Source organism: Rattus rattus, chromosome 13, assembly GCF_011064425.1.
Source record: "Rattus rattus isolate New Zealand chromosome 13, Rrattus_CSIRO_v1, whole genome shotgun sequence".
NCBI classification, from domain to species: Eukaryota; Metazoa; Chordata; class Mammalia; order Rodentia; family Muridae; genus Rattus; species Rattus rattus.
Window position 1 is genome coordinate 8514791 of NC_046166.1, and position 21783 is coordinate 8536573.

The 21783-nt window shown below is 49.2% G+C and overlaps 1 protein-coding gene across 1 annotated transcript; it reads left to right on the top strand.

The window, feature by feature from the left end:
• Positions 1 to 5204: 5204 nt before the first annotated feature.
• On the top strand, positions 5205 to 21384 carry Tmem273 (transmembrane protein 273). The gene is made up of 6 exons (XM_032919358.1): positions 5205 to 5346; positions 5709 to 5780; positions 9073 to 9129; positions 10695 to 10826; positions 12230 to 12260; positions 20767 to 21384. The coding sequence occupies exons 1-6, from the start codon at positions 5205 to 5207 to the stop codon at positions 20789 to 20791; spliced, it is 459 nt and encodes a 152-aa protein (XP_032775249.1). The 3' UTR covers positions 20792 to 21384.
• The last annotated feature ends 399 nt before the right edge of the window (positions 21385 to 21783 follow it).

Genomic DNA, 21783 nt, shown 5'->3' on the forward strand with positions numbered 1-21783 from the left:
AGCTGAAGCTCCTAGAAGGGGCTGCAGACATCTTTCTTTTTAGAGATTGGTCACTGTTGCCCTTGCTGGGAGGACTGCCCTTCCTGGTCTGAGCGCTCCCTCGAGAGCCCCCACGTCTCCCATCAGGAGAGCAGATGTTCACACGTGCAAAGACAGCTGTTGCCCGCCTCTCACTCTGGGCACACATATCCAGGGGATGCACACAGCCACCCTCGGCCAGCGACACTGAACTAAGCACACCACCACACTCAGCTCAAAGTCACTGAGAGAGTGAGAGGTGACAGAATGGGAACTCCTGGTTCCCAGGGTCCTCCGTGTAGTGTACCTTTCTATTTCTGTGGATTACTCTCCACGACCTATGTTACGGTACTTAGGTCACAGGGATGGGACACTTTCAGGTACTCGCTAATGGGCATGGAGAGGTAACAAACTTCCCCTAGTGAGAGTGGGCCTGGTGGGGGCTAGAATTTCTTGGAGGACATTGCTTACCTTGCTAACATCCACAAGGCTCCTCATCTTCCAGTATCTATCTCCCCAAGGCTTGTAGCCACTTCCTTGCCAGACGTGGCTTGATGTTTGTCTCCACTTCCTGGTAAGAAGGAACCCAGATCCCCACCCCCAGCCAGAGCTCCTCGCAAACATTCTCAAGCTTGGGGTGCCCCTTCAGACCCAAGGCAGTCCCACCTCCAACCCGTCCATTAGTCTGAGAAGGTATTGATTGCTTTGGCTTCTGGAAGCTAAGTGTTTGGATCCTAGTGTGTGAATCTTTAAGAATTAATTAGTGAAGAGTGCTTGGGAAAACATCATGGGCCCGGGTTTTGATGCTGTCAGGTCACCCACTCTTATCATTCCCTCTTAATTACAGCGCTATTTCTGGAAAGTGGAGGCACTTGCTCATGTTTCTTGGCCTCCCCGGCCTCCTCCTCAGTCTGATGAGGCTTCTATGGCTTCCTACTTTTCACTCCTGTCCAGGGCTGCTGTGTTCCAGCTGGACAAAACATGGATAAGACCGTGCCCTTCAGCCCCAAGGACTGCTTTGGGCACTTTGGCAATAAGGACCATCAAGGCGACCTATGTGACTGTCCCCATACTTGTTTGAGGACACTCACAACAGCCTCTGTGACAGGGCTCTGCCAGCTCTACCCTGTTGAACTTCCTCTTTGGTTCTTGTATTCTCAGCCCCTTTTCAGGCCCTCCTAGACCCCATACTTGCCTCCTGCTCTGTCCTCACCACCCCCCAATCCCTCTACACTGGCTCCCATTAGACATCCTATCTCTCAGTAAAATGTAAACTTGGAGAAGTTTCCCGACCCTCCAGGGAGGGTTGAGTATCCCCTTGGTCATCTTTGCTGGCCAATCACTGTGGAGTGAATGTATGGGCAGAAAGTTCCAGTAGACAGCAATACCCACTCACTGCCCATCTTCCAGGGTGTCAAGGCTAAGGGCTTGGCTAGGTGTATGGATTAAGAGATGGCTATGCATCCTTGATGGGTAATGCTCCCTGGGCACTAGTGGGCAGCCATCGTGCCCTGGCTGTCTGGAGTCTTCTCTGCCTGCTCTTTCTCTTCTCGACTGTGTTTTTTTTTTCTTGTTCTGGCCCATACAGTTCTATCTCTGACTAGGTTCTTTCAGACAAAGACTGGGGCACGAAGAGCTATGGGAGGATGTAGGGAACATCCTGTTTACTGATAATTTGGCTGCTAAGATCAGGCCGTGATGAGAGAGAAGGAAGATAACCTGGGGAAAGCTGTTTCCGGTGGTTTGGGGGCTTATGATAGTGCACCTGAGGTTTCTGCAAGTCACAGAAGTTTCTAGACCTCACTGGAAGCCATGCAGACAGTGGGAGTAAGAAGACCATGAAACCAAGGCCAGAGAGTCTGTCCCCAGTGTTCCACTGAGACAAAGGCTGAGGCATATGACATAATGGCAGACACAGGCCATTATCAGGGTCAGTTCAAGCAGCCCGATGCCCACCTACTCATGAACATCCAAGAAGGGAAGGAGTTGCCACACTCATACCACTCAAACAGGGCAGATCTAAAGAACAGAGCAGCCTTTACCTCAAGGTCAACGAGGGAGGAAGCTGTGTCTCTAGTGAGCGCTTTTTACATCCCAGAGTTTCAGTCCCCCCATCTCCCAGGAAAAGAGCCAGGCTTAGAATCGAACAGTAGCGGAAAGCCTGGCTTCCCTGCCTCTTTGATTTTGCACGTCCAGGGTCCTCTCAGTGGTTCTTTCTACTGCTGCAGAGTTCCATCTGTGTCCCAGCACAGCCCAGGCTCCTGGGGGCTCACAGTTCGCTGTAGAAGATGGAGGTGCTCTCAGTAGCCCTTCGCAGGCTCAGGGTCACATGTGCAATGTTATCACGCATTTGTCTCTGTAGTTGAACCCTGCTTGACTTTTTATCAACTTGATCTTATCACCTCAAGGCTTTGAGCTACTTCTGGGTCCACGCTGAGTTGCTTTGGACTGATTGGTCAGACATCCCATGACCCTGCCTTCTACTGTGACTCTCCACCAACCAGGATAGGAGTCCAAGTTGCAAGGGCTCTCAGACATCAACCTGGCCCCAGGGGGAAATGAGTTCTCCTAGTATTATGGGTACCTCTGTACCACAGAGCAAGACACAAGGGGAGAAGGAGGTTTGGGGAGGGGTCAGAAGTGATCTTGGACCAATGGAGCCAACGGGAATTTTCCAGAGGACTCTGGAGGTGGCTTTTGCGCTAATTCTTCGAGGTGACGAGGAACATGGAGACAGGGTATCATGGCTTGCTCTATTTCCTTGCCCTCACTGGGTTTGCCTGCAGCTACCCTAAAGTTCTTCATCTCATCCTGTGTTCTCCACCTCACTCGTCAGCCTGAGTTTTCTATGATCCTGTGTCAGGACCCTTCCCCTCAGTCAGTGATCAGTCTGGTTGGTTCTCAAGGCCATCCTGGAGCCACCTTCTCCAACAAGAATCACCTGACGTGGTTCCCCAGAGGAACCTCAAGATGCTACAATGGATCAAGTGGCAAACACTTACTCCGGCCCTCTTGGTCCCTCTTTGGCAATTCATGATCTCTGGGCACTTCGGGTTACCCTGCTGCTGTTCGTGTGTGTACCCTTTAATGACAGGGTGGATGCTGCTCGTGACATTGGAAGCCTGTTTCTTTGAGCTGGGAACGTCAGAATTCCTGAGATCTAAAGTTAGGGCCTACCGCCCACCCCTCAATGTTTAAGTACGAGGATGAGTGTGGGCAGGCATCGGTTGACAAACATTTAGGGCGGCCACCCCTATTTTTAGTCCAGATACTTATAGAAAGACACATGCCGACTAAGCCCACAACTGGGAATCACACACCCTGATTCTGCCCAAATAAGGTGGCAGGGAATGTTAGCCCCCAGTTCGAGTGGACCCAACAGGTGGACAGCACAAAGAGGCCTGGATGCCAGGGATGGGCTTTTTGCGGGTCAGATTCCAACAGAGATGGGCAAGTCCAAACTGTGCCGTGGGCTCAGTCTTCTTGGCTCTCCTGAGGTGGCCCTGCCTTCTTCCGCTGGAAGGGAGGCTCAGCTACTTGATAGGGCCTTTACTCTTGTCTTTCCCCCCTTTTCGGTTCCAGCAAAGAACCTGGGTCTTCATGCATGTTGAGTAAGTCCTCTACCCCTAGTTACCTACACCTCTAGTTCAAGAGCCATAAACTCTTACAGGAGCCATCTGCAGAGCGGGCCACAGGCTGTAAAGGCACAGAGAGAGGCTGCTGTGTTTGTGTCCTCATCAAATTTATCTGAAGCTGCTTTAAACCCAAATGGGGTGTGGAGAGACAGTTGAGTGCCTTGATGTACGTTCCTCTGAAAGAGAGCTCCTGTGTGTAGGACGCCACCTATCCACACTTGAAGGCTATGTGGGCTCCTTCTCCGGAAAGTGCCAAGGTCTTAGGAAGTCCATCTAGAAGGCAGCAGCTGAAGTTATGCTCAACCTTATCACCCAGCTCATCAGGGACAGGGATGAGGGACAGTGCACATCTGTGTACATGCACGCATGCCTGCACACACGCGTGCACATGCATGTGCATGTGCACATGCCTGCATGTTTGCAGTTAGCCAGGATCATGGGGTTAGAGGTAGCAGGTGACATTTGCCTCAGGGACAGCAGCCATGATATATCCATCCAGGTCTGGACTGCACAGGTTCTTAAGAGCTGGTTCCAGTACTTTGCTCTGTCCCGGCATTACAAGAACTCCTGCAAAACTTGTGGGCAGAAGCTCCTGCTGGGTTTGCTCGAACTTCCTCCTGGGGTCTCACACATCCCAGTGCAGGGCAAGGCATCCTGCAGTTCCATGACTCTGTTGGCAGACAAGCCCTGCTAGGGCCATCCATCCTCCAGCTACTTTGCAGAGCTGGGGGCTTGCTGAGGCTCTACAACCCAAGAGGGACTCCCCCAGCTCGTGACCCTAGCAGGAGGCAGGTCGCCTGCTGGATGGATCCTTACCCAGGGGCTCATTAGAGAGCAGGGCTAGACCTCCCAGTGAGATGGCGAGAGCAGAGGAGCTAGGACGGATAGGGAGGATTTTTCTCCCTGAGGAGGGGAAAGGCTGCCGCCGAGTGGCCAGAGGGCTGGCTAGCAGGAATTATTGCTCTAGTGCACAGCTCCACCCACTGACTAGGTTTATCTCCATAAGATAATTCCCTCAGCGGGAAGGAAGGAAATCTCCGAAACTGGAAGATTCAGAGATTACTGGAATGTCTCAAGGCTTAGCGGGGATCCAAGCACAGTACAGAGAGGGTGGTGTCTCAGGGACCTGCAAAGGCTGAGCTGACCACAAGGCAGGAGTCCCAGCCTTGGGACCCAGAAGAAGGATCCCAGTGTTCAGGAAAACATGAACCTGGGTCGTATTGTTAACGAGGGCGGGACCTGGGGAGGCCTGGGCAGGGCTTGGGGCTCTGATTGGTTAGAGCTTCCTTCCATGCTCTCTTCCCTCTTCCCCAGTGGTCTGAGCTGCAGTGACAGCCTCTGGGTCCCCGGATTTTGCTCCCGGCTCTGCATATAGGCCTCTGGCTTTCTCATCTGTGTCCTCATTTCCTTGTTAGTGTCATCTGTGTTCATAACAAATGTTCCCATTAAGAGCAACGCTCACCAAGCCGAGGACCCAAAGAGGAGACCTGGGAAGTTGATGATTGGGGGTTAAAGGCAGGCTGACCCCTAGGGACCTGGCCTCCCTAGAGGATGCCGTTCATGGTCCCTGCCTTCTGTCCACTACAGACAGAAAGAGGTGTATCTGTCAGCAAAGAGTATGGTCCAAGGGGAGAATGGGGCACATTTCTGAGGCTGGAGTGTCAGCCAGAAATCCTGCTCTCACCCATGGCCCGTGAGTGCAGTTCTGGGTCTTCCCCAGGTCCACAAGTGTTCAGTGTAGCTGCAGCAGCAGGCTTAATGCAAAGAAATGTCAGTGCGATGGAGCTTATTGGGGGCTTCATCCAATAGAGAAAATCAAGGTCATTTTGTGCAGTGGTGTGTGTGTGTGTGTGTGTGTGTGTGTGTGTGTGTGTGTGTGTGTGTGTACACACATGCATGTGCACACATGCACGTTGTGTGGGTAGATTTCTGTAGGAAAGAGATATCTGTACGTCTCCAAAAGGAGCTGTAGTCCGAACAAGGCTGTGAGATTTGCTTCAGAATCTCCAAGATTCATTTGCTCGTCAAGTGTCTCAGATAAAACTTCCAAACTAGGGGCTGAGGAGATAAATGATCAGTGGCTAACATCACGTGTTGCTCTGCTAGAGGACCTAAATTTAGTTCTCAGCACCAAATTCAGGCAGCTTATAGCTCTGCCTATACTCATAGCTCCAGGAGGTCTGATATTTCTACTAGTCTCCTTAGTCATGTGCACTTACACATGCATGCAGACACCTGTGTATACACACAATTATAAGTGAAACCAGTCTGTAAAAATAAATCCTGAATTGTTACAATGACTCCCCTCCCCACCAAACACAGAAACCAGCTGACCTGTAAGAGTCCATGATTTGCTGAAGAATGATACCCGGGACTCAAATAGTATGCAAACTCAAAGAACATTTTATTCTGCTGAGGTCCAGCATGCTGGGGTCTATCATCTATAAAGGTGGAGAGACCCCAAAGTGAACTCATAGACCTGACTTAAAGCATATTAGGGGAATTCTGGAATGGGTAGGTGACCTCTGTAGGATTAATGGTGGGGCCCCATGTCTGCTCCACCATTGGGCTCAGGGAAGCAGGATGTTGGAAGTTGACTGTGCTTACCCCAAGCCACCGCCGGACAGGTGTTGTGCTGTGGGAAGCCTCCGGACACCGATCCATGGGTGGGGAAGCACGGTCTGTGGCACAGGACACAGCCAGAGTTGGCTCGGGGGTCCCTGGGCTTGCAAGGAAGGGAGGCAGCCTGATTCTCAGGCTCTTGGGCAGGCCCACGGGGCTGGATCCCAGGGCTGAGGTGGGGAAGAAGGGGAGCTTCGGCTGGTCCTGCCTGGTCCTGTCTTTGGCTTGACTACAGTAGGCTTGAGCTTGGCTGTCGATGCTAGATGTGCAGGGAGGCTTTCTTTAGGAGATTAGATGGCTCTGTAGACGAAGGCCTTCTCTGTGGCTCCCCATGGTGGATCCCGATGAAAAGAGACAGTTCATGGTTTCAAGACATTTATTGTCATGGCGGAAAGTGGATGAGTAAAACTATATCTCCCTTCTCAGAGTGGGCCTGAGATTAAATACCTTTTGCAGGGAGGAGAGGCTGGGAAGGGAAAGTCCTTGGCTAAGCCTCCAGGTCTTTAGGTAACTCATTATAATGGAGATCTGTCTTGAGACTACATCACTTGTGGTCACATCCTCTATCTGTAGAGGGTATGGGGCATTATCCTTATGTGACTGATGGCCACAAATCTATGGAGGGCTGCAGCTATGACCGGCCTGGTTTCCTGGGAGTCAGGCGAAATGCCTACTGTCCTTCAGGGGTTCAAGTCTCCTCGACTGGAAACCAGGATGCCTTTCACAGTCCCACAGACCTCTACCTTAATCTTGGCTCTATCTCTAGAGACATTCCAGAACCATCGCTGGTCCCTGGGGGCTGGGAATTCTCCCTTCTGAGGCCTGAGCTTGCTGAGCTTGCCTGGGCTTGCCCAGTTCTTAGAAACAGAGATTTAGGCCTAGTCCTTGAGTTGCCAAGCTGAAGCCTGTCATGGAGTCAGCCTGTCTCTGTCCTTTGTGTAGTGCTAGCTGAACAATGAGGGTGTGCTGAGTGTCACTGAAGGTGGTCAGTGGTCATGGGTGAATGGAAAAACTCTTTGCTCATTCGGCAAGCAGAGCCTCACTCCCTTTCACCCTAGGGGGTCAGGGCTCAGGAGGCAGCCTCCTGAGAGCTCAGTGGGAAGGGCCTAGCCACCCGTTCTCTCCCATGGAAGATCCACTGAGGTGCATGAGAGGAGGCTGAGATTAAGTTGGTCCCTGGCACGATTGGGCGTGCGGATCTATGTCCCTACTGTTGCTACTTTTATTCTCTAGACTTTCAGCCAACTGCAGTCTATTATGATCTGAAAAACTTAATAGGAATTTCCTGAAATAAACACTTCATACATTTTTTTCTTTTCTTTTCTTTTAGTATAGAATAGTTTATTCAGAGCATGGGGAGGGGAAGTAGGGACCTGGCCATGAGCAGGTAGAGAGAGAGGAGGGAGGAGAATAGGGGCAGGAAGTTAAGAGCAATAGAGCAAGAACCACTTCATACATTCTAAATAACCTTTCATAATATATGTCACAATCATTCTACTTTATTATTGGCTACTGCTGTAAATATTTTGGATGTCTAGGTGTACATGTGTAGGAGAGAAGGTGTGTGTAGGGTTTGGAACTTTGGGGAGTCTTGGGCTGTATTTCCCACAGGTATGGTATATGGCTTCTTGGCTCCCAGCCCTGCCACCTTCTACTTGGCTTGATTTTTGGGCACATTATTAATTTCTCAATATCTCTGCTTTCTCATTCATCAAGTAGTGATGACCACAGGACCCGTGTCACAGAGTGAATGTTATATTAAATATATGACCATCTGGACTGTACACAACATCTGTCTCAGACTAAGTGACTGAGGATCAACAACCTTCTCCAAGGCCCACAGTCTATGCAGCCTGTCTGTAGAGCCACCAGTGTACTAGTGAGTGGGGTCTCTGTCTCAGAGCTTAAAGGCCTGGCCCAAATCATGAGGCATCCCTGCATGGTGGCCTTGCTTACAGCCTCCATCATTCATTCATTCATTCATTCATCCATCCATCTGACATCCATCGAGACTTCGTATCTGTCAGGTACTGTGTCAAGTACCAGACACTCCCGTGCAGCCACTGGAGAGATCACAAAGACGCATTCAGTGGCTAAAAGCTGGTTGAGAAGCTACCATCATGGCAGCTGAGGCCCAGGAGCAATGTGTAAATGTTAATATTGAGTTGGTCAGTTAAGTCGGAGAACCACAGGGCTGTTGAGGTTCCAAAAGGGACAGCATACCTACGTGTGGAGAGTCAGGGGAGAGATGGCGTAGACTCCAGACCAGAAGAGGGCAGAGAAGGAAGTGGAAGAGGCTAGACCAAGGGAGTGGCCCAATGTAGATGTCTGGTAAGAGTGAACCGAATGCAGGCTGGGACAACACAGGGTCTTAGAAACTGATCAGGAGTAAGGTGCTGAGCCCAACAGGATCTTGTACCTTGGCTGGGCTTCAAAGAAAAATTGAGCACTTTAGCAAGGCCCTGAGACTCTGTGACAGTCAGAAAGTCACTGAGTTCTTGAGAGTGGTGGTCAAAGGAAAGAAGGTTTGGCCAATGATGTCTAGCTGGAATTCAGCCCAACAAGCATTGGGCTTCTTTTTGTTATTTTTATTGTGTATGATATATCTCCGTCCTGTCTCTGTCTCTGTCCTGCAGTGACAGGCATGTGTGTGACCACGCCCCTCTCCTCCCTTTTACAATGCAGGTGCTGGGGACTGAACTCGGGCTTTTATGCTCGTGCAGCAAGTTCTCTTACCGCTGAGAAGCGCCCCCTGCCCTGGCTGTGGTTTCTAACAAGGCTTGGGATTCTTTCTTAGCAGGCACTGGGAGAGCTCAAGTGCTGGCAACAGGCAAGTCTGCTGGGACTGAGATCGGTAGGTAACCTCCTTGTTCTGTGTACAGAGTTCGAGTGATATCTTGCGAAGAATTCTGATACATGCCAGTGTGTGTTCTTGTTAGCCAGCACACAGCTTGTCTACAGGTCCAATGAGTGGTCAAAATACCTTTATTCTGGGGGATAAAAGCCACAGAGGCACCTCTGTGTGCTGTCTGTCTCTAATCTAGCTCTCCCAATGCCTTATCCTATATTTACGGGCCTTTGACAGCAAGTTCTGCCATCCTCCCTGATCCTCAACTTTGGGGTAGTGGACCATGCCACCAGACAGAAGAACTGGTAAGGTCACTCAGAACCCCAATAAAACTCATAATTGATAATGACAGGGGTTTGGGCTAGCTCTTGACCAGATTCTGATCCTGGAGCATGTGACTATGTCACCCAACTAAGAAGACCAAGACAACCCATCACATAGCATAGAGCCTAGAGTTCTCCATGCTAATGAAATATCCAGGGGCCCCGAGTGTTCAGCCAATAAGCATCCCTTTGTAGGCATCCCTTCCTGCAAAACGTATTTAATCTCTGGTCTACCCTGAGTAGGTAGTATGCATCCTCATCCTCCACAAATAAAGCAGTTTGGACAAGCAAAGACTGTTTCCTTTATCAAGGACTGCTAGACAGGCCTTCATCCTACAGAGTCAGACCTACGACTCCTACACAAGGCCCCTTTACACTCCTGGCACTCACTCTGAGCTAAACTGAACCCTCTCCACCCCAACCCTGGGCTCACTGTTGGCCTGAAGGCCCACTCTCAACTCCTCGATGTTCCCGGCAACATCCAGGAAGTTGAGAACTACAGCCACCGTCCCAGTGCCCATCATTTGTCACCCGGAGAAACATGGGCTGGCACCCCATCATAGGCTGTATTTTGCCTTCCCTGAGTGGCATGTTGATGTTCCATGAACCCAGCACCCCATCAGCGAGGAAGAAACAGACTAGCACCCCTGTATTTTGCTTCCCAGTGACAGATCAGCAGCAAGGCTAAATGTAGACCCACCCTTATCTATATTCACCTGTCCCCTCCCATACTGCCTGCTCCTCCTCGTACTAAGACCTGCTTTACTAGCAAGGAATAATCCTCTAAGGAAGCTCTGGGCCTGTGGACTGCCACAGCAGTCCAGACCACTTGTCATGTGACAGAGATAATGGTGAGCTCTTTACCTGCCCTTCTCAACAGACTCTAAGCTCCTTGAAGAGAGAGCAGGTCCTTCCCCATTAGCTTTTAGCTTCGCTGTGTATCAACAACTTTCAAATCCTTGATAGATGAGCCATTGAATAGATTAAGGGACAAGCAAGATAGGAGGTCAGGAAGCCAGATGAGTAAGCTGCCTATCACCAGAGCTCGGGTGGCCAGTCCTGGGGAACATGACTGCAGGGTGGGCCTCTAGGGTTTGGGGAGGAGTTGAGAGTGGAGAATGGGAAGCACAGAAGGTTGCCATGTGAGATGTTTAACTCCAGGATCATGGCCCTGAACTTCATGTAGAACTGGAAGGTCCCTGGAGGCTGACAGCTAACTTCTGAGTTCAATTCTTCCCTGTGCTTCAGATTTCAAGTACGTTGTTATCGGTACGGCATTAGGAGTAGCCCTATCTGCCGGTTTCCTTGCCCTGAAGATCTGCATGATCCGGAGACACTTGTCTGATAATGACTCTGCAGACCTAAAGAACACACCCCAGGGTAAGGGAGCCTTCATGAACAGAGCCTGCCCTGCTCTGCAGAAGAAAGGGTTGTCTCTGCCTGTTGGCCTTTTGTGTTGCTGTGACGAAACACCAGAGGCAATCAACTTAAAGAGAGGAAAGGGAGTAGGACTCACAGTGCTGAAATTTTGGTCCATGCTATTCTTGGTTTGGGCTGATATAATAAGCCATGGGTATGGAGAAGGAAGCTGGTTCTTCTCAGAGAGAAGAACCTGGGGCTCTACAATCCCCACAAGGACATGCCCCAAGGCCTAAGATCACCCTATAGGACCCAAACACGATGGGCTGTGGGATAAACCTTTAACATATGGGCTTTGGAGAACATTCTAGACCCAAGCTATAACAAATGGTGTCCTGTGAGGCCACCTAATGGGAGATATTAAGGGACGCCTGTGGCAAAGGACAGAGCAAACCCAGAAGCCCACAGTTCAGGAAATTCCACAGAGAACCAATGGGCCTTCTCTGCAGCCATCTTCCCCCTGTGCCTCCTGCCTATTTCTGTCACTGTGCACTTCTGTATTTGGGCACTTTTGGTATTCCTGAGAATTAAGCTCTCTGGAGAAAGATGGGAAGATCTGAAGTCAGTTTCAAAATGAGACCTCTGTTTTCTTGTCCCATGAATACGATCAGATAGCATTGACCCCAGGGGACCCTGAGGTCCGGAGCTCAGCTGGTTGATGGGCAAGCCATACCCACATCAGGGCAAAGTGGTAGCATATGATCCAGATGTGGCTCGGCTCATGTGCCTTGGTGAACAGCAGCGTGGCAGTTCATAGCCTGTGGTGTGTTGGGGAGGGCTTCTCTGCAGGACCTGAGTGGTTTCTCCATGAGTCGTCATGTAGCAAAACATGACATGGGCTTGCACCCCTCTCTCTGGAAGACACCCACAAAGCAGCCTTGGAGAGAATCAAGATGATGATGGTGACGTTTTCTGTGGGGGAGTTCTGAAGACAAGGGGGAAGGAGGCTCTCTCCTCTTAGAAAACACGGCCTGTTAAAGATACATGGGAAAGATAGTGTGGGCCTTGAGGGAGCTTCTGGAAATGGACACCACTGGTCACAAGCACATGTCTGTCTTTGATTTGGTTTTCTGACCAGTAAGAGTCAAGAAACTGACTTCCTATCCCACAGTGCCCAAGATCCATTCTCCTGAGAACTTCAGCCCTTTTGGGAGATTCAGGCTGCAAGCAGAGGGGTTATGGGTCATGGGTGGTATTGGGAACTCTCAGTCACATGTGTGTGCCAGTCAAGCACATCGAGCCACTTCCCAACGGGTGACACACTATAGAGCTCCTCCACCCTGCTGGCTTTGAACCTTCAGATCAGCCAGCTGGGCAAAGGAGTCACAGGCCTTCCCCACTAACACTCTGCTTTCTCTGTTTAGGCGCCATCTTGCTGAAGAAGAAAAGCCTCAGGTAAGGTCGTTACAGATTGGACAGTGGGGTACCACCCCCTACCCAGTATACCCACCTCAGCTATTGGGTCACAGCTATTGTCTCTCTAGAGGTCTGAAATGCCCCCACGGGTTCTGTCTCCTACTCTTCCTCTCTTTGGACCAGTGCTGGTGGGGTCATGAGGGCAGTGGCCACAGGGTCCAGTAGTCAAAAGCCTCAGACTCGTCTTTGCATACCTAGGATTAGCCTCTCCCCATACTCAGAACATGCACGTTTTACACTTAGAAGAAAGTCCGCACCTCCTCCATGACCAGGGTTTGTCTCAGACTAAATTCTCCTGCTAGCATCTGCCAGCTTTGCTTTACCTGTGGAGCCCAAGCCTTTGGCCAGCCTGCCCTGGGAACTTCGCACTCACCATTTCCTCACACAGAGGGGTTCTCTGCTCAGATGGTTGCAAGCCTCGTGCTTCATCTCCTTTACAGCCCTGCCTCAGTGCTGCCTGCTTTGTTTAAATAGGAGAGAGCCCACCTGTCCTTCTCTTTCCTCTCCACATGTGCACAGGGATGTGTTGTGTGTCCCAGCCTTGTGCCCACGCACGTGTACCCATGTGGATACCTGAAGCAGGTTGAGTGTCCTCTTTAATCATTCGTGACCTTATTTTTTGAGGCAAGGTCTCTTACTGAACCCAGAACTTGCTGGTTTGGTTAGGCTGGGTGACAGCAAGGTGCAGGGGTCCCGTGCTGCTCCTTTCCTGGGGCTGGGTTACAGACACACATCAGACTTTTGCCAGGGTCCTGGGGATCAAGCCCAGCTCTTCATTCTTGCTGTAAGAACTTTTCTGACTGCGCCGTCTCCCAAAGCCCTGGCTTTAGTTTTTCTCCGTAGCTCCTTTCCACAGTTGTATCTCATGTCGTTAAATTCTTTGGATTTTCTGTTGTTGTTTTGTTGTTCATTTCCCACCTTAAAATGTGACCTCCTTGGAGGCAGGTCTTTCTTTTTGTCTCTGTGGCCCTGGCAGGCAGCCCAGTGCATGGAATAGAGTGTGAGCCTTTGCAGTGAACGAACGAACGAACAAATGAACAAACGAATGAATGAAATGGATGGACGTGAGGCCATGAGACAGGTACTGGGTGGCAAGAGAGGAAAGGCAGGCTCTGTCCAACTACAGGGGACATAGGTGACACTCATCTGAGAGTGGTGAGACAGGAAAGACCTGTGGGACCCTGTGGTACCTTGGAGGTGCCAAGGGGCACACTCAGTGAGAAGTAGATTGTGTCAGAGCACAGGTAGAAATCAAAGAGGAACCCACACAAGCACAGTAGCCTTGGGAAGGGAGGACTCCAGTGGACATAGGCTACTGTGGGAGCCGCACGAGGACAGATGTTTCTCCCTATGGTGTCGGGAGGGAAGCTGATGAAGAGAGAAGAGGATTCAACTTCCTGGGGTTTGAGAAACTTTGAATAATGGAAGGATATTCTGAACTGTGTCCTGAAACTTCCTGTATAACACCAAGAACACAGGGAGGGAGCGGGGCAGTGGGTTGGTCACATCATCCTCAGGAGCTAGGAGAAGGGCCTGTGCAGATGGGATCCCCCTGCGTGCCCCTTCAGTGCTCAGACTCTCCCGGAACAACCTCTGAATCACAGCCATGAGGCTGCAGAGAGAACACCAAAGCAGGAAGGTTCTAGATTCTTTGAGGCAGGGGAGCTAGAGGAGACAATGAACCCTCAAAAGCAACAGCCATGGGCAGTAGAAGAGGACGGAGCTACTACAACAGAGGGAGGTGGTCAAGTTTCCTAGATTAACACTAGATGAAGTCAGGGATCCTAGACAATTTGAGGTCCCAGGAAGCGGCTGAGCACAAGAGTCACCCCCCACCCACATTGCCAGCCCAGCCTCATCTTCTGGTCTGCTTTGTTCCCAGCATCCCCCTCTGTTCCCAGGCGTGTCCTCAGCATCCTCCCTAACAGGAAGGAAAGCTGGCATTGCCCTAGTGGCAGCTGTGACTCTTCTGCTTGCCACGATAGGAATGCTGGCACTAGCTAGAGAGCTCTCTTGGACAACATTCCTTAAGGACTATGGGAAGTTCTCCAGGGATGATCCTTTGGCCACACTAAAAGCTGAAGTGTGGTCTTTTGCACAATTTAAGTTGAGAAAACTGGGCTGTAAGAGAGGGAGAGTCCAGTTCTTTCACAACTTTCCTTTTGACAGTGGACGATCAGTCAGCTGACGCAGTCCATTTAATAAAAACAAGCCACCCGAACACCACTCTGACAGCCAACTTCAGTGTGGGCGGCCGTCTGCCTCTCATTCTGCTTCGTGGGGGTCTGCGAGTGGGAAAGCCCGATTATTGGGAGCAGACTCTGAGGGGCAGAATCTCCAGGTCCTGGTTGAACTTGCCCTTCTCTGGTTTACCCACATGCAAGGGTCAAATGACTGGGATGGCTCTAGGTCTGGAATCATGTCTCATCTACTCTCTTGTCCTCTTTCTGTTTGAGAAAAAACAATCTTGAAATCCACAGAAAAACTGAAAAGTTGCTAACAAAACATGTATAATCTCCATACTTCTCCCTACCCCCCAACCCTGAATTATTCATTTTAAATTACCTGTGGTGGTTCGAATATGCTTGGCCCAGGGAGTGGCACTATTATGTGTGGCCTTGTTGGAGTAGGTGTGGCCTTGTTAGAGAAAGTGTCTCATGGTGGGGGATGGGCAATGAGACCCTCCTCCTAACCACATGAGAGCCAGTCTGCTCCTAGCTGCCTTTGGAACAAGAGGTAGAACTCTCAGCTCTTCCAGCACCATGCCTGCCTGGATGCTGCCATGCTTCCAGCCATGACGATAATGGACTGAACCTCTGAACCTGTAAGCCAGCCCCAATTAAATGTTGTTTTTTTAAGAGTTGCCTTGGTCATGGGTCTCTTCACAGAACAAAACCCCTAAGACACTACCTAAGCTGAAAATTGTGCAATGTCCCATTTTCTCTTCTTTCTTCCATTCTTTCATTGGGAGGAGGGGTCAGAAATACCGAGGAGAGAGAGAACACTGCCTGTGTTGTGTAGGCATCGTCCTGCACCAGGAGGTGCATACCTGACTCCCAGCGGTCTTTCTTTTGGTGATGTTTCCTGTGATAGCTTGGCCAGGGAACCAGCGTTTGCTTGCTGCACTGTAGAGAGCCTGATGCTCTCTGTCAACAGCAAATACTCTGAAGACTGATGCTTCGTGACTGTACCCTGACCCTCAGAGATGCCTCACCCACTGATTTCTCAACTATTTCTAGCTCATCTGTGAGTCAGCTGTTGCCATTTGGTGGTCACAAACCTTAAATACCTTAAAATCCCACGACACGGACAATCCTGATACCTCTTCTCCGTCTAACAGTGGTCATTCTTTTTTTTGGGGGGGAGGGGTAGGTGCTTCTCTATTTTCTCCTTTTTAGTTGTTGTTTGATTATTATTATTATTCGAGACTTCAATGCCTTTTAATCTATCACTCTCAAAATTCTTTGTTATTTGAAGTATCTCAAGTTAAGTCAGTGCAAGGTATTTCTTTATGACAAGTGGGTCCTGTGACGACACTCTGCTGTCCTGGAGCACCTTTCATACTAAACACATATACATACTTACAAACACACAGATACATGCATACACATGCATACACACATGCACATATACACACACATATATACATATATACACACATGCAAACACAGACACATACACACACATGCACATACATACATATATACATATATATACACACATGCAAACACAAGCACATAAACAGAGACTTACAAGCACACATACACACATAAAATGCACAGACATGCATAGATATACACACAGAGAATGCACAAACACACATATACACACAGACACAGACATATACACAGACACAATGCACACACAGATATACACACATATACACAGACACACAGATACAGATACATATATACATATAGACACACAGACACAGGTACACAGACACACACATATATACAGACATACAGACTCAGACACATAGACACAAACAGACAGACACACAGACACAGATACATACATATACACGGATACACATGCACCCATTCATGTATGCATGCATGCGCACACACACAGACACACAGACACACAGACACACAGACACACACACACACAGTATGTCAGGTTTACTTTGTACTGCTCTCATCCTGAGCTACCACGCACCCTTTCCCTCAGATTTCCTTTTGTTTTTGTGGGGGCGACTTTTAGAGACCCAGATTTGCACAGCATGTGCCACGCTCATGGCCATTAACACATCATTTTTCCTCGGTTCTTTCAGTCTATGCGTGTAAACAGCAAAGCCCATCCTCTGAGGTCCCGAAGCTTCCTTGTCTGCGTTTCTTGCTGACCCCCTCTGAAATGGAAACCCTGGATCTCTCCTGTGGCAGGATTTCCCCCTTTGCTTGATTCCAATCAGCACACAGGATGCAAATCACAGCAGGGTCCTGACACAGCCTGGCCAGCAGGCAGGAGAGCAGCTCTGCATCTCTTTTTGCCTGTAGAGTTTGCTTTTCATGCATATACAGCTCAGCTTAAATAATAATTTTCTCCGTGCGGTTAATGCTACCAATTTGATACTAATTCTTAAGTCTCAGACTAGTTTAATGTTTTATTTAAAACCCTTCATTTTATTTTTGAACATGTAAAACAGGAACAAAGACCAAGGACTACTTAAACATAAACAGAGAATTCTTTCTCTCAGTACCATTGATACGTTTTTGCCTTGTGGTCACCCTCTCAGTAGGTTCTGGCTGAATGGAATCCCTGTCCTTGACCCTTTCACGAAGACATATTGAATTTTAAACATTTACATACAGCCAGTTTTGATTTTATATGTATTCATACCTTAACAGATATATTTGTGCTATTTTAAGGTTTTTTTTAAATCCTGATTACTGGAGTTCATTCTGCTGAGTGATATGAGCTATAGACACAGTTTGGTCTGTTACACAAATGGCATTCTCATTAGAAACATTGGCTAAGTATAGTAGGTCAAGCTGGGGATTCCAGTGCTGACAGGATTGCCACGTAGAGACCAGCCTGAACTAGACAGTGAGTCCTGTCTCACAAATAAACGAATGGTGCTGGAGAGATGGTCCAGCACTGAAGGGCGTGCTGCCTTCCAGAGGACCTGGGTTCAGTTCCCAGAGCCCCACAATCACCTGTAACTCGAGCTCCAAGGTGATCTCATGCTCTTTTCTGATTTCCAAAGGCACACATGCATGTGCACGTGTAATACACGTATGATATGCACGCTCTCCCAAAAATAATTAAATAAACCTTAAAGGGATACAAACCAGAGGATAAATGGCAGTTAGCAGCCCCACCGCTTGCTTTCCAGCCTGACTTGCTCTCGGTTCCCACAGTTGCTTGGATGTTCCTGGACTTGGCCACCAGTGGTCAGCAATGGGCAGACACCACACTATGACTGGAGGTGGTGAGGAACCAGGTATGCCCTGCCCTTCAGCAAGCTGGCTCCTCCTACCCTCACCTTACCCACACTGCACTCCCTCCTCAGGGAAACATTTGCTAGTTTAGTTCTGCAGCCGCAGGCAAGGCATCAGACAACTTCAGAAGTTTGCCATAAACATAAATGCCTTGGTACTTCATTGGCAGGTCTATTATTTTTATACATTGGATGGAAGTTGATTGACTTCATTATGACATTACCCAGAAGTCCATGGGGGGGATCTATTTTATTTTTGATTAATGAACGCGATAAGCACACACATCAGTGGGTTTAGTATGCTGTCTCAGTTCATGCCTCCACCAGACACAATTCAAACGCCCTGTGGCTTTATACCCCCTCCTGTAGTCAGAAATCCATGTTCAGGTTAACATTTTCCTTAACATCCACCTGTGTACAGGAACATAATAGTCTTCTGTGTCTAGCTCGCTTCACCTAACGTGATGCCCTTCAGCTCTACCCATGTTCCACCCGCCATCAGCTTTCTTGGCCCCTCATGGCTGCGTTCCCTGTGAATATAGGCCGTGGTTTTATTATAAAGACACTCAACATGTCTGTTTGCCTGTGTTCCATGAGAGGGTTTGGGTTTTAGTGCTAAGGTACTCACCTTTCTTGGTCAGTTTAATCCGAAGTATTTTGAACATTTTGCGTGTTTTAGGTCTTTCCGGTCACTCTCTGACCTGGCCTTTGAGTAAATATTCCTCTGGCTGCCCTCGTGGATTCTTGGTCTTTGGCTCCTTGGGATTTTCAAGACACGACTCTCATCTGCCAAAATGCACCTCTCCTTTCCCAGCTCTTATGGCACTGCTTGCTCCCCCTTCTCTGACACATCTTAAACTGCCAGAGTTAAGTGACAGGAGACACAGAGTACAACATGACCTTGACGGGAGATCCATTCAAAATCCACTGAACAAGAAGCTGGGTTTAGAGTGGGCCGTCAGTAAAGGACTTTGCCCGAAATGTCTAGTCAGCCACTTCCTCACGAGTGACACATTTCTGACAATATCCAAGACCCATTCCTGTTTTCAAAATGCTCTGAGGCTTTTCTTGGCCCACCAGACGCAGAAGCACACATTGACTTTATTTATTTGTTTTTTCCTTCTCTTTTCAGCCTACATGGGATTTCTGGAGAATATGGTAAAATAGCTTGGCTTAACGGTCACTCTAATTGTATGGCGGCGTCCAACATGTCTTGTTCTCTCTCTTCCCGTCCACGGCTGGGCAGTTTAATTCCAGTACTCACCAGACAGCTTACGTTGTCCCTGCCTCTGCCCAGGTTGCCTGTTCCTGCAGGTTGTGTCTGGCTCCCAGGAGGCTGTTGGTGTCTGCATTCACAGAGTCGTGACTCCTGTGAGAGGATGATTTTGTCCAGGAGGCACTCCCATAGCTCAGGGAGGCCATGGCAAGGAGGCTGTGCTGCTGGAATCATCGCGTCTTCACCGCTGAGCGTCCCCAGATACCAGAAGTCCTCTCTGCAACCCTGAATGGGCTTTTAAACTTGGGGCTGGTTAAACTCAACAAAAGTAGTGAGCTTCGTGCTCAGCCTCTGCCTGTGTAGACCGGACCCCACAAACGCCACATTCCTTTGGACCATTCTCCTTTTTGAGAGAGACATGCTACCGTTTGACAGAGCCGGAAGCCTTCTCTTAGATTTTCTTCTTCACCTGCCTCAGCCCTTTTCTGCCATATCTTCTTTTTGATGTTTCTATTAGTATATATTACTTTTTACAAAACAATGGGTTTCTTCCTGACATTTTCAGGGGTGCATATAGTTTACTTTAACCAGATCACCCCTGTCCTAGTTTGCTGTCTATTGCTGTGATGACAATCGTGACCCAAAGTATCTTGGGGAGAAAAGGCCTTGTTTCATCTTACAATGTCCAGTCCTTCCACAGAGGGAAATCAGGACCGTAACTAAAACGGGGGCCTGAAGGTGGGATATGAAGCAGAGGCCACAGAGGAAGGCTGCTGGCTGGTTTGCCCTCCATGCTCATCCCACAGTCAGAGCCTACGCGATGGACGTCTCTTCCTGTCTGAGGTTTTGAACACCATTGGGTAGATGAGCCCCATTTATGTCAAGTTGACCAGAGATTAAGTGGCACACTCCTGTTGCTCTCTTTTATCTGCCACCATGCCGGTCTTCTCTCCAGCTTGCTCTTCATTGTCCTTTCTGCCTCTCAGCTCTGTAAGCTTGAGGGTCACTGTGTCCTTAGCCCCTTAGCTAGGTGAGGATATGGTGTCTGTTTTATGGTCCTTTACTCGTCTTGTCCCACACATGCCCCATCCTACAATCTTCCTGCCATGGCTTCTCCTCCACAGGAGGCGTCAGACACCGTGAGAGGATTGTTGCTGAATAGACCCGATGAATAGCATTTGCATTTAGGGGACAGTCAATGCAGGCATAAACAAGGCATTCTATTGTCGCTGTAGATGATGCTTATGGGAAACTGTAGTGTTGGAGTGAATCCTGTCTCCTTCATGGAGATGTTGGTGATGTCATGAAGATGTCCTGTAGCCAAGAGTTTTGTGTTTCGACCTCCAGATCCAGGTGTTTGTGATAGGGCCTGGTTTGATGTTCATCTTCTGTTTTTCTCTTTAAAAAAAAAAAAAGTCATGGCCAGCACCTTCCCTCCTGTCTAAACTGGAACAGAAGCTAACAACTTGTGGTTTACAGCTGAAGCCTCCTTACCTTCTTCCTCTTAGCATCTGCCCAGATCTGGACATGTTCTTTATATATAGACGGTGATACTTTCCCCAAATATTCTGGCTAATCTTGAGGAATGAGTCCCCACACTACTGTTAGCGGAATGGTTGAACCTTGGGTTTAGCAAGTAGAAACAGCCTTGTGGCCGGTGTCTGGCTTCAGCACTGGCTGCAGGCACCTCTCTGTGTCACTCGAGGAGATGCCCCCTGGTGCCGACATGGGGTGAGCGCCTCAAAAGTGCGGCGGACACACAAAGCAAACAGTAAGAGCACAGCCCTCTCTAACTGTGAGTCTTCCACATTTCTGCCCCTTTCTAGAGATGCCCGGGCGATTGAGCTGTGAGCGGCCAGCTACATCAGAAGAAGCTTTATGTATTTTGAGTCTGAACATCCAAGGTCAACGACTCGTCAGTACCTGGACCCAGTGTAGGAGCAGGCACTAAATGGACCATGATTGGCAGCACCTGTGTCTCAAGGGAAGCTGTTACTCCTGTAAGAGTGTCTGCCCGGGGGAAAAACATGAATGAGCAGCAGGGGGAAAAGGAACCCCTAAATCTGTATTTCTCAACCTAGGTGCCGATGTAGGAACTGTGCAAGCTTCTACAACAACACTGTTTCTATGTCAATAAAACCGCACCCCAACATGGCTCATGGACTAAGCCAAGACAGCTTCCTCCTCAGCACTGTGGGGCTATAAGCACTCAGGCCCAGTTTTGTAGAACTCATGGCCTTGCAGTCTTAACTGCCAGGAGATTCCCTCGTTAAAGAAAAACCATGTACGTATCCAGAGGAGCACGGAGCTGATGAGTCAGTGGGCGAGGCTTATCAACGTAAGGCTGATCTTCTACGGGATCAGAGGACAGCCTAGGGTGAAGCGAGAAGAAGGATGTTGACAGCCCTGGGAAGGAGGAGATTCAGAGCAAGCTGGCACGGTGCTTCACGGAGAGCTGGGAATGAAGGCTGTCACATCCGCATGAAAGGTTCTGGAAACCCACACTCTGCTACTCTTGTTATCAGAATAAAATTCAGAGCACAGGCTCTGGGAACGTTCCCTCGCAATGTCTTGGAAGACTCTGCTTTTCCAGTCTATACCAAGGCAGGTGGCTGTGTGGTCCGGGTCTCCTCGGATGCCTTACCTTTATCATGCTGTGATGAAAGAAAAACTATTTTTCAAAACGAAGCGCTGCGTTAAAATAATGTCTGGATTCCCAGGGTGTCTTGTCTGCCTTGATAACAGTGCCTCTCATTAGCAGCCTCTGTTAGCTGATCACCTGAAGCAGTTACGTGGTACTCATAAGCAATCTTCCGCGTGCGAGATAGAATAAATCATCGTGT